Below are 16956 nucleotides of genomic sequence, written 5' to 3'. Positions count from 1 at the left end.
CTGTGCAACTGCACAGGACTTTATTGACAGACATAAAATCAAAAGGAGGATGGCTGCCAGGTGACACATGACTGTCTCTAAAAACATCACAGCTGTCTCGTTGGGTCAAATGAGACTGCACAAAAGGAAAACAATAACAGTGACCAGTATTGATATGCCTGTTCCAAAGGTTTCCCTTTATTCCTAATAGTCTGTGAAGGAATTTATTACTGGTGATTCTCTGCCAGCAGGCTTCCTGTCTGTTTAACACACACTAACAACTAATGAGTTTCTCAGTACAGTGTTCCAGTGAATCCAGTTAGGAACAGTCCACATCTACAGGGAGGCTAACATCTGAGACTGAGACTAGGACCCTGGCTGCAAGGATCAGAAGAAAAAGTATCTGTGTAAAACAAGCAAAGGCTTGAAAAGAGTTTCAAAGCAAGTGCAAATATTCTAAGATTGGATATCTCTGAAGAAGGGACAGTAGGTTAGTGGAAGGGCAATAGAGCTGTGACAGAACTAAGTCCTGACCCATGCCTTGGCAGATCAGCCAAATGCCTGGGGAATCTCTGTCAACACCTATTTAAAGACCTGTCTACACCACCCTAAAGGAATCTGGCTGTAAGAAAAAGACACAGAACCAAAATCATGAGAAATTTGGTCATGTGATTGATGTAATGTACTGCCGTTTCCTTGGGCAATCCATGTCTACAGTGCTGCAGAAACCATTATTAAATCCAACAAAAATCACCTCTGTGAGCTGCAGTCCAGGAGCTGGTGTTACCTCTCTGTCCCTACTCACACTTAGCACAACAAAATGACAACCCCAAGTCAAAAACTCTACACAAAACTGGGTTTTCCATTTACACTTCCTGTGCATTACACATCTTATGATGCATCTGTCTCCAGTTTACTTTTTAGAGTGGGAAGTTCATTGCAGTGTGTTCAGTTTTGCATCCAGCTACATCTTCAAGTGAATATTTAGAAAGCACTCACAGATCAGACACTGGAAATGAACCATTCTTCAGTCTCTGAGACAATGTATGAAGATGAAAAAACATCTTCTGTTCTCTGCTGCAGATAATCTGGTTATCAGAGGCAAATCCACACAGATTTGACAGCTGTGAGCCAGTGAAACAGTCAAAGTCATTGACAGTGCTGTGAGGAAAAGTTGTAGGCATAGTGTCCTCTCCTGTGGAAATGAAATTTCCTACAATAAAGCCTAGTTATGCAGTGTACCATTCTGACAACTTAAGTGCACTGTGTGCAACGTTCATAATAAAACAGCAGAAATTATGAGGAAAAATGTTCTGTATGTAAATGAAACTTTTTCTTTTTTCCCCAAGAGAAAGAAAATAAGCTGCTTTTTCTTTCCAGATCTGTCATCCACCCTCAAAATTCTTTACAAGCTGTTGAAAATGAATGGTTTAGGTCACTCAAAGGATCACCAGCAAAGGTATTGGCAAAAGAAAGATCAATATAAAAGTAAAAACAATGAGTAAGTTCGTTGGCAAGGTTCACCCTACTAATTACTGGATGGTGGAAGCACACAAAAAAGATTAAAATCTAAAATAAATCAGACTGAAAATATAAGCATGACAATAACTCACTTATAGTTCTAACTTGAATACAAATCTAACATACCTGAGGACACAGGACTTGCATTTGCATACTCACAGACATAAAGAGTCTGTGCAAGTTATACTCATGAAAAATCCCCCTCAAATTCAGTGAAATACTCACTTCAGATGCCTTTGCATCTTTTCACCAGGCGAAGGGCTGGGTCTCAAGGCATTGGGGGTATTATGCCAGGATCCATTTTCATTTTCTGGTCCTCCTCATACAGCAAACTCGAGAGTTCACTGGCTCTGAGAGGTGCCACTTAAGAGTAAAGAAGAAACCATTTCCTCCCCTCCACCGAGCTGGTGTCATTTTTAGATGTTTTAGATCAGTCTCTGATAGGAAACTGAAAAACAATTTAAAACAAACCCCATCATAATTTCATTCTGTGGAGCCTTATTGGAATATTATCAGTACAAAGTCCTGTTCCCTTCCATTCAAGCTTCAGTGACTTAATCTCCCAATGGCCCAGCTCTCATTCTCTAGTGCTTTGATGGCTGTCTTTGGTGAGACCCAAATTGCTCAACACGTTACTCTTCCAGAGAGGTTTTTCTGCCTCTCTTCATATTTTCCTCCATCTTTTCATGAACAAACCTCTTATGGATTAATATGTTTTTCAGAGTCTCAGAGTGAGCTTTCCCCAGACCGAAGGCAAACTCTCTCTCATCAGCCAGCTTACAGACACTAAAACACAAAACCACAAGTGTCATACAGGCCTTGGCATCAGAAAAATGCTGTCTTACCCAAACCCATGGCCAGCTTTTGGGGTATGCTTAATTTTATTGTCCATTCTAAAGGCAGTGATGGCATGTGACATAGCTACTAACCTTGCAAGTTACACTTCCAGCACATTCAGGAGTTAACATATTTTCTGACTGACTGCTATTTCCTTTCTTGCTTGTCGGGAGTTTACAAAAAATAATTAATAGATTTCCTGACTGACCAATTTAATGCTTTTAATTGAAGGAGAAAATTAAGCTCAGGCATGAGTAATCTTGGATAGCACCTTGCAGGACAGTTATGTAAAGGAGGGAGTCATCTGAAAAAAGCTCAAAGCTTATTAATGGCAAGGAATATTGCCACATGGCAAAGTATTCTGGTGATAATTTATGGAATGCAAAAGAGATTGGCATTTTTGACAGCGAGATAGACTAGAAGACTGGCCTTGAAGGATAACAGTGTGAAAGAGAGACTAAACAGATATATGAGACTGTAGAGAGCTGGAGTTCAAAAATATTCTGTGAAAAGAAAGCAAAAATGTTAATTGAATACATTATTTGAAAGCCTAGCAGCAAACTCAAAAAGGTTAAGATATTGTTTGTATTAAAATTAAAGAATCAAAACAGAGAGGTAAAAGGTTCAAGAAATGTGAACTAAAGAGTGATTTAGCAGCAAATTGAGTTCATTGATTTCAGAAGGATATTGGACAGATTTCCAGTAGTAAAGCAGATGTCCATTTACTATATGGATGTTTGAGAATTTTTATTATAGGAAATTATCCCGTATAGGGAATTCTGAATTGGCTACAGAGAACGGGAAAAATCTGAATATATGGAAAGGGTAATGGTGCCTTACTCAGAATTACAGCACTTAGACCTCTGAGTGGGCAGAGACATGATTCCCTCACAAAACTCATCAGCCACTTTCAGGGAAGAGGAATAGCTGTGATGACTGAAGCTGTCACAAACCCCCATCAGAGCAGTGGGTGTTAAGTTGTATCTCCTAGTCAAAATACATATTCACCAAAGTATGCTTTGGAGAACTGCAGAACTCTTATGAATCTGGAACAAATTTTTAGAAATTTTCTCTCAGCTTTGCCTATCAAAGTAAGAAATAAATTCAAGTTTTCATAATCTTTTCTCATTATGAGAACACTTAGGTCTGAAGCATCTTGGTCTGAGAATATTTTATGGCCTTTCCTGAACACCACCGAAAAATAAAGATGAAAAGACATCTCCTTAGATTGTGTTATCCTGCACCATTCAGCCTCACTGAACTCACTAGAATTGTAGTGGAGCTTGCTATTCCAATGTTCAAGAGCTTTTGTGAATAAAGCTATCACAAACTGATTTAGATAAAGGGAACAAAGTGTATGGATTAAAAATGCATGGATCGGTTTCTAGCTTATCCATTGCCTGTACAAAGTTTTCTTCAGCTGTGGAAAACTAGCAAGACTTACTATTTATATGGCATTTTTATGTTCAGTTGTGTCTGTAGAAATCTAAACTACAACTCTCTGCTTTCTGCAGAATGTTTCTTTGTCAAAAACCAAGCAAAACCAAATGAGAAGGCAAAAAAAACTCCAAAACACCACAGCCCAAATAAGACTGCATTTTCCTCTCAATGGACAAAGTTAATTTAATGCAAGGTAGATGTAGTTGAAGCATTTCAGTATTTTGTCATAAATACAGCTTATTTCATTTCTGAGCCACTTCAGTCTAATACCAACATCATTTCCTGGCACCTAAAATTATCTCAAAGCTTTCCAAAGGGTAAGAGTCAGAAGTGAAGGAGTCCTACACTTTTTTTGGCAAAATGTACGTACCTTTTTCAGCTCCACGATTTCTCCCTTGGCTCGTGGCCCCACTTTAAGAAAGCTTCTCTCCACAGCCCTGCAGAAGGGTGTCAGGGAAGGGGCCAGCAGCTCCACGAGGGCAGGAAAGCCAGGAGCCTGGTTTTGGCTGACAAAAGCAGTGGATGCAGGATGCAGTGGAGCAGGATGAAGAGTGACAGTCCCAGGTCAGGCTTGGGGCCAGAGAGAGTGGCCAGGGTCAGGCACAGATCAGTTAAAAGGCAGTAAAAGGTCAAGCCAGCAGGTCAGGTTGAGAACTCTGTGCTCACACATCGACTTACACAGCTGTGGTGTAGCAAAGGCAGGGAGCTGCCTCAGCATAAGAAAATCTTCCAAGTTTTCCATTCCTACAGGCATAAAAACAAACTCAGGAAAAAAGGTCAGGTTTTTTTGCACAGATTACAAAGTAAATGTTCTTACTTAAAATCTTAGTAATAAAGTTACTTTTGTGTACATTCTCTAAAATAAAAATTTAATTTAAATATAGGCAAAATTTTAGGAGTCAGTAAGCTTCACAGTCTTAGCTTAAGTTACTACAGCAGAAGAAAAGTTGTCATCATCTCCACATGTGCTGAATAAAGAAAATACTCCTGCAGAGATGCAGCTTATCCAGTCTCAGCTTATCTAGGCTCTAACAGATGTTCATGGGAGGCTGTAATAACTGCAAAGAAGTGGAGATGATGCTTTGAGTTGAATGGTTGGAGTCCTAAGGAACTTAGCTAGCCAAATCCTTATGTACTTATTTCAAGAATTTCTGCACATCATCTTTATATGTTTAATGGGTCACAACTGTAGCTCCATTCCTGCTGCCTCCCAGCTACCAGTAATTTATGTGGATGCAGTGAACAGCAATGGCATAGCACTGCTTGGAAGCTCTGTTTCTGAAAGTAGTAGTAAAAAAATAGGCTCTGATTCAGAAGCACTGCAATGCTTCACGTTTTGCAAATGGGTCTAAAGGAGAAAGGAAATATGCAAATTAATTTTTATCTCTGGAGTTGAAATTGAGTTTTTTCAATTAGACAAAGCTGTCAACTAAGAACCCTCCTCATTATCATAAAATTCCTAAGATGTGGTCGCGACTGTGTTGAAATATCTTTTTAATTTAGCTTTGGATATTCATTGTGAAAAATGAGCTACTGAAATAATACCAAGATCTGGCTGTTTGCTTACTGCGGTGGCTAACAGCTGGCCTGAAGGTCTAACAGTTATAAGTAATCCTAATTATAATTTTATAACTGAAACATAACTGATTATATAACTAATTATATAATTACCTTGATTATATAACTCGACCAGTCTGGACCATTGGGGAGCAGGTCTAGGCTGCTGGGGACACAGGCAGCTCTTGGCCAGTTGGCCAGGTGGCAACAGGATTGGCCAAGCAGGACTAACCACACAGACCTTCAAATCCAGACAAGGAGAATGGCACTCAATGAAAGTTGGCTGTTGTCACATGAACCTCAGCGTGCTCTGCCACGTGCCTGTCTCCAACAGCAGCAACAGCTTGCAATTGATCTCTACCCTGATAAATGCCTCTGTACTTCAGTGGTTTGCAGCAAAAAAATAATTTCTGCCATTCACCATTTTTGCAGTGATCTGTGCAAGAATGGTCTATGCATGGTTGTACTTTTGTAAATATTTTCAAACAGATAGGTTTTATGCTGAGTTTTCAAAAAGTGCTTTTACTAATGCAGATATACAGCACTCCTGTCTGATGGCAATCAGCAGCTTTTTCAGAGCAACCAAAGCCCTGAAGACTAAGCAGCAAGTGAAGCCTTTTAAGACCTTCCATTTGTATTTCTAGAAGGTTGGTTTTAAGGCCAGCATGAGAATCATAAGACTACAAGGAGAAAAAAAATTCCATTTCTTTACAATTAAAAGCAATGGGAAATCGTTTGGGAATAGCAGATTGCTATGGGAAAACACTCAGGATACTTCTGCCTCCTATCTTTGTCCAAGAGACATTTGCTATTTGTGCACTGCAAGTTGGGAAACCTTGTTATTGCTGCAGCTGGGACAGAAGAGGACCAGTCACACACCAGCAGCGTGTGCCAAGAGCAGCCTTGTCTGAAGCACATCCTTGTGGACACCAGTCCCATGGGGACATGAGGATTACTGGGTTGTGTCTTTCTGTGGAGAGGATTCTCAGGAGGTGAGGCAAAGGGAGGGTGCTCATCAGTCCCATGTGTGGCTCGTTTTTCTTTCTCAGCTGAATACACGCCAGTGACAACTTTTCCATTCACACTGAAGCACTTCCAAGTTGCTCGTTTTGATTCACTGGGTTGTAAATCAACCCTAGTGTAATTTTAGACCCTGTTTTTTGCTCTCCATGAAATTACAGTGGCTCATTATAATAGAGAGCAGGTACTCCAGCAAGATTTAGCAGCATGAAAACTAGGAAGTCACTAAACTACATGGACGCCAGCTTTCAATCTCTGAGTATTAAATTAAGAAAACATAACTATGCACAATCAATTTAGATGCCTTACCTGATTCAAAGTTAAGGGTGTTCACACTCAAAAATATGTTACTGCTTTAGTTTTATGAGCATGATATATCAGCTTTTTACTCTTTTCTCATCTGCATTTTCCTATTGATCAAGAAATCTGAGTGTAGAGTAGATAGATTCATGAATGATAGGCCTCAGTGCCACTTGCCTTGAATTTCAATTTCCTTTCTGCCTTTCTGTGACAAATTTATATAACCCCTGAAATCAAGGTGAGCTTTTGCTTTCACATATTTATGGGTTCCAAGCTGTGTGCCTAATGGCCTGCCCTGTGTTTATGTGAGCAGTTTACTTTCCCAAGTAGTAGTAGTAACAGCCAAATGATTAATTCCCCAAACATACTCTACTTTCATTTTATGTTATCCCACCTCATCACAGAAAATTAGATGACTTGAAATAAATTAAATTAAAAACAGTATTAAGAGTGAGGACCTGCTTCTTATGAAGAAATAAAATCATGTCAATAACTCATGTCCTTATACCTCCTCTCTGTTTCTTCATGCTCACAAGTTTAGTACATTATTTTCCTCACCCCAAAAAGCTGTAACATTCTCATAGAACAGGAGAACAACCCACCAGACCAAAACCCAAAACCATGGAATATGTCACAGCTTCTCCCATACATGCCACATAAAATTCAGACTGCTTCTGTCAGTCTCTTTCACTGCACAACTCTCCTTTCTTTCAGCAGCATGTATTGGTCTTGCTGTCTCCTTTTTTATCACAACAGTCTGCAAAATATACCTTTGCCCCTGCTTTCTCATTCCACATCCTTTGAAGCACCCACCACAAACAGGAGAGAGTTTGGGAAGTTCTTCAGATACTCATCTGCATTATTTCAAGCTCCTGTAGGAACTATTTCAACTTTGCAAAAAAACTAGGATAAAATAACAACTACCTTTTTATTAATATATGTATTTCATCTCAGCTAATGTGCTGATGCATCCAAAGATTTTTAACTCCATTATTCTAACTTTTCAGTGATGCCATCTGGCCTTCCCAGATTATGTGTCCTAGTAACAAAGCAGATGGTACCCAGCACAACAAATAGCCACAGGTAACACGACTCTCATCTCTGTCTCACTTTGAAGCAGTTTGGCACTGCCCGGTCACTAAAGGCCATGAAACTGATGTGTGGATCTCAAGATGAACACGGAGGCAGGCCAGCAGGAAATAGACATTTAATACTCAATAAAAATAGACAAAAGAAACCTCGAAAACCAGAGATTTGCTCTTGTGCCTCTGTGTAGTTTACTTCTGGGAAATTTCAGTTGTGACAACAACTTAGATTATTTGTCTGTTACATGGAAACCAGAATTATCAGATACCCAAAGTTTATATAATCACTTGAAATAAAGTTCTCAAAATGCAACATATTTAGCCAGATGTAGAGGAACAGAATTTTATTTTCCAAGTGCTGCAGTGCCCTCAGGGAAGTGAAGACAGATACTTTCTTATCTTAGTGCATTGCTTACGCAGAAAGTGAATAACTACAATAGTATCAAAATATCACCATCTTAAAAACACTTGAAAAGCTGTGCAAGATTTAATTCTTTTCCCCTCATCAGTCCGAAAACCACATGTCCCAAACTCACAAAATTATTACTTTGCCTGTCATTGGAGAATAAAATAAACACATTCCAAGTACTTGCATTTGTAGAGAAGACCTCAAGATCATGATGCATTTAGTTTCCAGAGTCAGCAGGCAAATTAAATTATTTGACTTCAATCTCAGTCTCATGATTTTTTGTTTTTAGTTTGGTTTTTTTTAATCAGTCTATGTTGGCAAAAGTGCTGATGGATGCCAGAACCTGCAAGTTTTAAATCTATTAGTAAGTGCTTAGCACACTAAAAAAATACCATATATTGCAAGATGCCCAATACTGTCTTAACTGGGTTTGAGGCAATTTAATAGGAACAAAACCAGATCCAAACCCCGGGTTCTGACAAGAAGAATGCTTGTGGCTGCATATCTGTTGGCTCTCAGCCCTAAGGATATATTTTTACTGTAATTCTCAATTGCATGGGAAACACATATAGGTGGCAGGTAAACACCTGCTGTTTACCAGATGTTCACTGTTCCAGAGACAAAACTCAAGCTGTATTTGGCAGCAGAGGAACTGGCTGAACTTAGAGCAGAATTTTGCAGCTTTCTGCAAACAATGCATTGAATTAAAGCAATGGGATTTTTTGAAAGGCCTGTGTCTTCTAATCCCACATTGACTTGAATCATACTTGCCCTGATGCTTTCTTATTATTTCACTTTAACTACACCAGAATGTGCCTTCATACTTTCCAAAAATAAACACAGATCAGACCAACTTGCACCAGACTGCGAATTTAAGTCCTCGCTTACATGTCATCATAAATCATCTGGTGCAATATACACATCAACATATTACAAATGTACTTGCCTAAAAGTTAAAAATTTATGTAGCTATGTTTCTAAAATCTGGGCCTACAAAATCAAACAATTAGCCTCCAGAGACATGTGTGCTGGAAGATGATCCCTATTCCTTTACAAAAATAGTTCTCTCTCTCTTCATTTTCTTCAGATAAAGAAAGGAAAAAAAATCCTAATTTTAGTTTCAGCTGCTTATAAAGAATTCCCTCCATGTCTAATGACTGCAGTGTTATTTTTCAAACCCCACAGTACAGTGCAATAATTCTTAAGAACCATAAAGCTAAAAAAACTGGAACTATTTCATAAACAGGAAGGGAAAGAAAAAAAAAATTAGGTTGAAGTCATGAAGAAGAATAACAATTCTGGGATCATGATACTTGGTCTGATATTTAAAGAGAAATCTGGGCCCAGAGGGTTTCTGCACAGTACCTTATTTACCTAGGTCAATGGTGCCTGTCCAAGCTCCACATTTGTGAGCCATTTACTACTACATTCATTAGGGCATACGACCCAGCTGAGGGTGGTTAATGATTTGTTATTATTCAGGAAGACAACATCACTGAGGCTGCTGGTTATGGCAAAATAGCCATCCCATCAGTGCTTCTGTTCCAGCATGCCTGAGCAGAAAATATGTTTTAGAGCCTCAAATGTGATGGAGAGATGGGGGATCTCATCCAAGTATGCAGATACCTGATGGAGGATATTAAGGAAGATGGAGTGAGATGTTTCTCAGTATCACTCAGGGATGGGACCAGGGTCAATGGGAACAAATGAAAGTACAAGAAATTCCACAGTAACCATATTTCTTTCCCTGAGAGAATCACTGAGTATTAAAACAGGTTACCCAAAGAAGTTGTGGAGCCTTTGCCCTTGGAGACATTAAAACGTTGACTGGAGACAGTTCTGGGCAACCTGTTCTAACTGTGTCTGAACAGGTGGGTCAGTACCTGACAGCCCCTGGCTTGGTGTAACTCCATGGAAATTCTTTAATTTCCAGTTATTGCCAAGGAGACCAAAAAAAAAAAAAAAAAAAAGGACAAAAAAAGGACAAAGGGAATAAAAGAGAAAAAGAATAAAAGGAGGGAGGGAGGATTCCAGGAAGGAAGGAAGGAAGGAAGGGCGACCAAACTGTCCAAGGCATCCTTGAAAGCAGAAGGTCATACCAAGGAACAATCTTTGTGACTGATAGTAAGCTTGCAAGTCTTACTTATAAATTGGCTTTAAAGATCTTGTTTCTTAGTGCATGCTGCTGTGCACTGGTAGAAATATCACAAAGGAAAATCATATCTGAAACAAAGTTATGGACAAAGAAATAACCTTTTCAACACACACTTTACTGAAGTGTTGCTGAAGTTAGTTTTATTACCTGGACCTGCCTCACTGCTACATTTCTTCAACAGGACAGTGATTTATTCTTTATTTTGTGAGATACTTTAATATTAAAACATTTTAAGACTTTTTTTACTATTTAGCCTTGCTGCAGAAGGTTTTAAGCATAAGAAATATGGATTTTAACTGAAAATTAACCTGCAAAACCTGATAAATTGAAAGGCAGAAAAACCCCCCCAAGCAAACAAAGTGAGCATTAAGATTCCTGAACTGACTTGGAAGACACTATTATCATATCAACAGCAATTAAAGGCAGAACTAATATCTTATAAAGAAGAAATCTTAGCATAATAACTGAAGAAAATAAATGCAGTAACATGCAAAGCCATCCGTAACTAGATGAAGAATCTGGAAAGACTTTCTCTGTTGGATATGTGTCTGAAGCCTTTGACTAATGCTGTAGGGCAGAGAAACATTTTCATAACTCTGTAACAGTCTTACTCATCATCACAAACCAGAAACTGGGAATTTCCACCTAATTTTGCTTGTGCTGAGAAATGAAAAGTTGTTGCCGACAGCACGTCTTGGAATATGTTCTCTGTAAAAATCTCCCCATACTTGATGACATTAGGAACATCCTAAAAGGAAGAGTTTTCACACACAGAGAAGGCAGCTCACTGAGAAGCCTGAGGAATATCTTGGGAGGTAAATATTACAGGTCTTTTTAAGCATTAGCAGCTTAGGTTGATGATAAACGGAGCTCTTAAAAAAAGAATCAGAATTCATACAGGCAGAATACAGGGAAATGTATGCAAGACTGAAGCTATACTCAAAAATAAAACCAAAAACCAAAACCAAAAACAAACAAAACAAAAACAATCCCACAAAGACAAGATAAAAACAATAAAACAATGGTGATACATGATTCCTAGAATAAAATTAGTCTGTGTCACACTGCAGAGTGCAGATAGGCTACAGAAGACATGCTTCTGCCAAAATGGCTCTAACAGGCATCTTTCTTCCTTAAAAGGTTAATTTTTGAATTAAAACTTTTGTTGTGTTGGCAACACAACAAATCCAAACAGACTGCAATCCTACTCACAAATCTTCCAACAATGAGCAGCAGGCATCCTTAGCACAATAAGTTTGTTTGGAATTACCTCCCAGCACTTTTTCGTGGTCTTCAGGCAAAGTCTAACTCACTGAGGTGGTCCCATTGCACTGAAAATTATTTTTCCCAGTCTTTGTTGAAGTTTCTCGGCACTGTTTAAAGAAATCAAATTATGTGTGAGTTCATATTTGATGTAAAAAGTCAAATTTTGAAAAAATATTTATAAATAGCACCAGTGGTACATACATATCATCCATGAAATGCTGGCAGAGATGTTACTCCAGTTCCTGAGATAAAAGGAAAAAAATGGGCAGTGTTGTAATGTCATTTTCTCTCCTCATTTCTTAGACAAAAACTTACTGGACATAAGAAGTAATTTTTGAACACACACATGAGAGTGTGATACACATAAACACACACTTCCTTAATATTACTGACAGCTTGATAAAAAACAATCCAAGTAGATGACTCATAGTTCTTCAGGACATAATAACTGCTGAATGGGGACATTTTGCTAAAAATACAACAGCATATGTGATCAATCATATCTACAGGAAACATTTCCCAGTGGAACAAGATGATCTTTAACGTCCTTTCCACCTATGATCTACTTTGTCTATCCCACTCAGGATTAAATACAAACCAGGCAAAAATCTGCTCACAACTCCTCCAAAAATCCAAATATTACAGGCATATAAAAGTGGAAATTGAGGAGTTTTGAGTCAAAAGGTGTGGTATCTGTATATCTGTAAGATATAAAATATCAGCAAGGGAAGAACAAGAATTTTCCCTACAGCATTGTATCACTCACACTTAAGAGCACCATCTTACAGTGGTCAGAAACTAATTGTTCAGAATTCATTAGACAAAGTAAGCAGGTTATCCTTTCTGGCTGCTAGCTTCATATCTCTCCCCTCTTAATCTAACCCCTTCATATCTCTCTGTGTTTTTAGTTGTTCTTCTGACAACTGACAGGCTGCAAATCTCACTTTTTAAAATATTGGATATGAGACTTGTTGCCTTGTGTTTCAGCCTTCTGAGTGTTGATAGATTATTTTACACTTTCTCACACTCTTTCTTGTAAACAAGAGTGTTTTGCATTCCTCTTTGGAGGAAGAGAGGATTGATAGACTGTTGATGGGATCTATGGAGTCAGGGGGAATTACCCTCACTGTCCAATCCATGGTCGTTGTTGGAATTCTACAAATAGACATGTAATGTAAATAAAGTGCTTCTTGGCCTGCATGAATCATCGGAATCAAGAGTGTGAGTCTCTCTGTGTCATAACAGCCACAGAGACTCTTTCTTTTTCCTGCAGAGATTTGGCTATTCTGAAAAGCACATTGTGATCAGGAGAAAATATAATGCAGTAAACAAAGGAAGGTGGTAATTTTGTCTTTTTTTTTCCTCTTTGTTCACCTAATTATGAAGTAAAAACTCAAGACTGAAAGCAACTGCCTTGCTATTTCAGAAGCAATACTATGAAAATTTCTACAAGCACTAACAGGCTTTTATGGAAGTATTTCCAACAAGGATTGTAAATCTATGGATAAATGATTGTGGCTACTGTGGATGTGGATTGCAGCTTCTAGTTTTTAGACTCCCAAGTGTAAATATGTTGCCATAATGCACATTATGCTACTGCCAGATGTTAAATGACATTGCTTTTGTTATTACATTCACTCCCTTGTTTGTTTCCTCTGGTTTGGAAAGATACAGACTTTCGGAAAATCCAATTCTCATGTAATTCAAGGCTGCTCGTACTCACAGTATGGCTTCTTTGTCCTCACAAACTGCTTCATAAATATGCACTGATAAAAGGAATAAACATGCTTAAAAATTATACACAGACTTTTTTTTTAGGTATTCTTATAAAAAAAGCTTCACTTACACAAATCCTCTGAACCAAGGGTTTAGCTCTTAATTGTGACACTGCATACAAGAATAGTAGGGAAATTCAAAAAGACAAATTAAAACAGAAATTCAACATGACAAACTATTTTGCTAAGTCCAGTCATGAATCACGACCTTAACCTTTCTGAAAAAAATCACTGCCAACATGGGACTGAACATAAATATTTTACAGTGCCCATGAATCTGAACTTCAAAATTAATTTGGGTCATCCAGAATTTTGTGAAGTATTTTCTTTAAATTCAGAATTAGCAGCAAATTTCTGGTGAGAATATGGAAAAACAAGAACCATTTTCTACCCAGGAGAGGGATACTATCACCAGATTCCCTTCACTTGTGAATGCCTTCATATCTCTTCCATAAAGGGACAAATGTGAACCCTGATCCCTTTATGGCACAGTGTAAAAATTCAGGCCCAAAGCTCAGGAAACAGAAGACCAGGAACTTTTCTTTGCCCACCACAGGCTACAGCTGCTGCACACAGTTCACTTTGCTGCTTTGAAGCTTTGGGCAAAAATGAGCACTGAAAGCAGGATGGCACAGGATTTTTTTCTGAGAAACCACTGATTTGTCAAAGCAATATATTCAATGGCTTGTAAGTGCACTTTCGTACCCATTTAAATAAAGAGTGATATTGTATGCAAAACTGAAATGTTTGAATGTTCAAGCCAAGCATTTCTCACAATGTCACCAGACTGGTGCTCAGGAATGTGGGTAAGAACAGTTCACCTGGCACATCTGAGAGGACAGCAGCTTTCAGCAGGAATGGTCATTTGGGGATATAATCTCTTCACTAAAACAGGAGCTCTGACTCCATCTTAAACATTACTGTAGCAGGAGATGAAGCAGAAAGTCTTCTTTCAAACTACCTCCAAACTGATGTTTCTCCTGAGTCCTCAGACAAAAACCTTCAGCTCATCTGGACCATCTCCCTGTCTTTAAGTCTGTCGCTCAAACCTCAAAGGAAAAAAAACAGGGAGAAAAGGAATATAAGTTCACAAACAATGGCAACTACAGTTTAATGCAGAATTATCCCTCTAATTATCCGCGGTAATTAATGAAACAAATTCTTTTTTAATCCCATACACAGAAGTTTGTACAAGTACCCAGGTAAGGAATCTCTGTCAATTTCTATAGTAGCAAATAAAGAGCAGGGTAACTCCTCTGATTTACAGACAGCAGACAACCCAATATGAGCAGGAGAAGGCAGGAAATGTCGCAGGAAATGTCATTACTAAATATCTCTGTGGGGTGGAACTTGTTTAGCTATAATAAACTCTCACAATAATCCCGAGCAGAAATTTGCTCCTGGAGTTTTTACTCCCCAGTGAACATAAGTAAATGTGAGTGTGTGTGGGTGGGTGTGTGTGTGTGTGTGTGTGTGTGTGTGTGTGTGTGTGAGGAAAGGCCAGGCATCTCCTCAGCAACAGATAAGTTAGAATGGGCTTGTTCGAAATGCCTAAAAAACAGGATCTTGAAAAAAACAGATAGGTCAGATAAGAACCAAAGGGCTTGCAGAAAACATAGTATTATTTATAAGTGTCTACTGTAATTTTTCCAGGAATTTCTTATTAATTTTGTAACTATCTTTACCTCTAAAATGTGTTTTCTGCACAGGACAAGGCTCTGTACTGTCATAAGACAGTAACAGCAGAATCTGACCAACTTGTTAATGCTACTTTAGTTGTCAACAAGAAAAACGGATTATCTCTGGAAATCTACATTGCAACGAAGTCAATTCATCATAATTTTGAGGCTAAGCATCTGTGGAATAGATCAGTTGATATTCTTTATGACTACATTTAATCCTTTTTAACAATTCATTTCTTATTCTGTTAATAGCTTCTCCAAATCAAATGTTGTAATCAAAATCCGTGTCTATTGTTAGATGGGTAGAAGACTAAAAGTTTGGGGCTTAATTTTTTTTCATGGTAGGGCACATTTTATTGTTGAGAGTACATCATCTAACTGGCTTTTGTTTCTTTTAATTAGGGATTTATGCAAAAAAGGAAATAATATCTCCAAACTGCATCCCAAAAAGGTTAGTCACTCACCCTCTATTACTGTTATGTTAATCATAACAGATTTCTGCCATTTAGAAGAACCCCTCCTTGGGATCTCACAAAAAGTTTTTCTCTCCTTTTCATTAGCCAGGGTTTATAGCCCTGGTGAGAGGCAGCTGCAGGCTTTTCTTCAAGTCAGTTTCAGAGTACAAACACAAGTGCTGGTGCTTTACATCTTGCTGAGGGCTCAAAACTTTTGGTTATTGAATGTGGTGTAGAAGGAGAAAAACTGAGTGATCACAGCAGACACATCTCTAGTTTGGAAAGACTTGACTAAGCTGCTTTATGCATTTTACTCCAGGAAAACCAACATAGCTGTCATTTTCCTGAAAAGATAAATACCTTCACCTGTTTTAAAGCACTTAAGCTCTTAAGCACTTAAGCTCTGAGTGACATGGACCTGGAAATCCAAAATATTTAGGAGGAGAAGTCTTCCACTCCTGCTGTAATAAGCCCATTCAAAGCCTAGGCTTCTTCCTTTGTGCATTTTAGATTGCTTTTCCAGACCACAGCTGAGGCTCAGTGTTGGGTGCCTCATTCTAAATCTCCTTTTGTGGTCTAATTGGATTTTCAGTGCTTAGAATTTGCTCCAAAGAAAATCATGAGAAGCTAGTTCTCAGTTTTAACCAGTTGTTCTCATTATCAACTACCCAATTAGGCTTTTAATAACCCTACTCGACATCATATTGCATGATTGGAAAGCTAATTTTCTTTAAATTTTAGCTGCTTACAGTAAATTTCTTGATGCTTTGTCTTGAACAACAAATAAGCATGAAGATCAAGAGAGATCGTAAACAATCAAAGCTTCTTCCCTGTATTAACGTCCTTACTGAGTTTGTTACCTCACACAAGTCTTATTTCAGTGCTTCAACATTATTCAAGAATTTCTGTGTAAATGAAATAAATTATATTGTCATCTTCTTCCTATTGTTTTGACCTCATATCACACTAAGGCTAAAACTAACACAAACACTAACATGAAATCATGGACTCGCTGAGGTTGGAAAGGAAAGGCTGTCGACTTCAGCCACTAACCCAGCACCACCAAGCCTACCATCAAACCACATTGCTGAGTGCCACATCTACATATTTTTAAAATCTCTTTAGGGATGGTAACTCTACCATTGCCCTGGGCAGCCTGTGCCAGAGCTTAACAACCATTAAGGGAAGAAATTTCTCCTAATATCCAAACTACACATACCCTGGCAGAACCTGTGTCCATTTCCTCTTGTACTTGGTACTTTGGACAAGAAATGAACACCCAGCTAACTACAACATTCTATCAAGGAGTTATGCAGAGACAGAAGGTCCCTCCTGAGCCTCCTTTTCTGCAGGCTGAGCCCTTTCCCAGCTCCCTCAGCCGCTCCTGGGTCTCCAGACCCTTCCCCAGCTCTGTTCCCTTCTCTGGACATCCTCCAGCCCACCAGTGCCCTTCTTGCCATGGGGGGCCCAGAGCT

General features: G+C 38.6%; 1 protein-coding gene across 1 annotated transcript in view; it reads left to right on the top strand.

Moving 5' to 3' along the window:
* LOC148219653 (E3 ubiquitin-protein ligase Topors-like) overlaps positions 1-15242 on the top strand; it is a 28828-nt gene extending 13586 nt beyond the window's left edge. The window contains exon 2 of the mRNA XM_088156456.1: positions 15054-15242. Coding sequence (XP_088012582.1) covers positions 15054-15242 — 189 coding nt within the window. The remainder of the gene's footprint in view (positions 1-15053) is intronic.
* The last annotated feature ends 1714 nt before the right edge of the window (positions 15243-16956 follow it).

Source organism: Sturnus vulgaris, chromosome Z, assembly GCF_052056855.1.
Source record: "Sturnus vulgaris isolate bStuVul1 chromosome Z, bStuVul1.hap1, whole genome shotgun sequence".
NCBI lineage: Eukaryota > Metazoa > Chordata > Aves > Passeriformes > Sturnidae > Sturnus > Sturnus vulgaris.
Note: the sequence above shows the minus strand (reverse complement) of the source record. Positions and strands in the feature narration are given on the sequence as shown.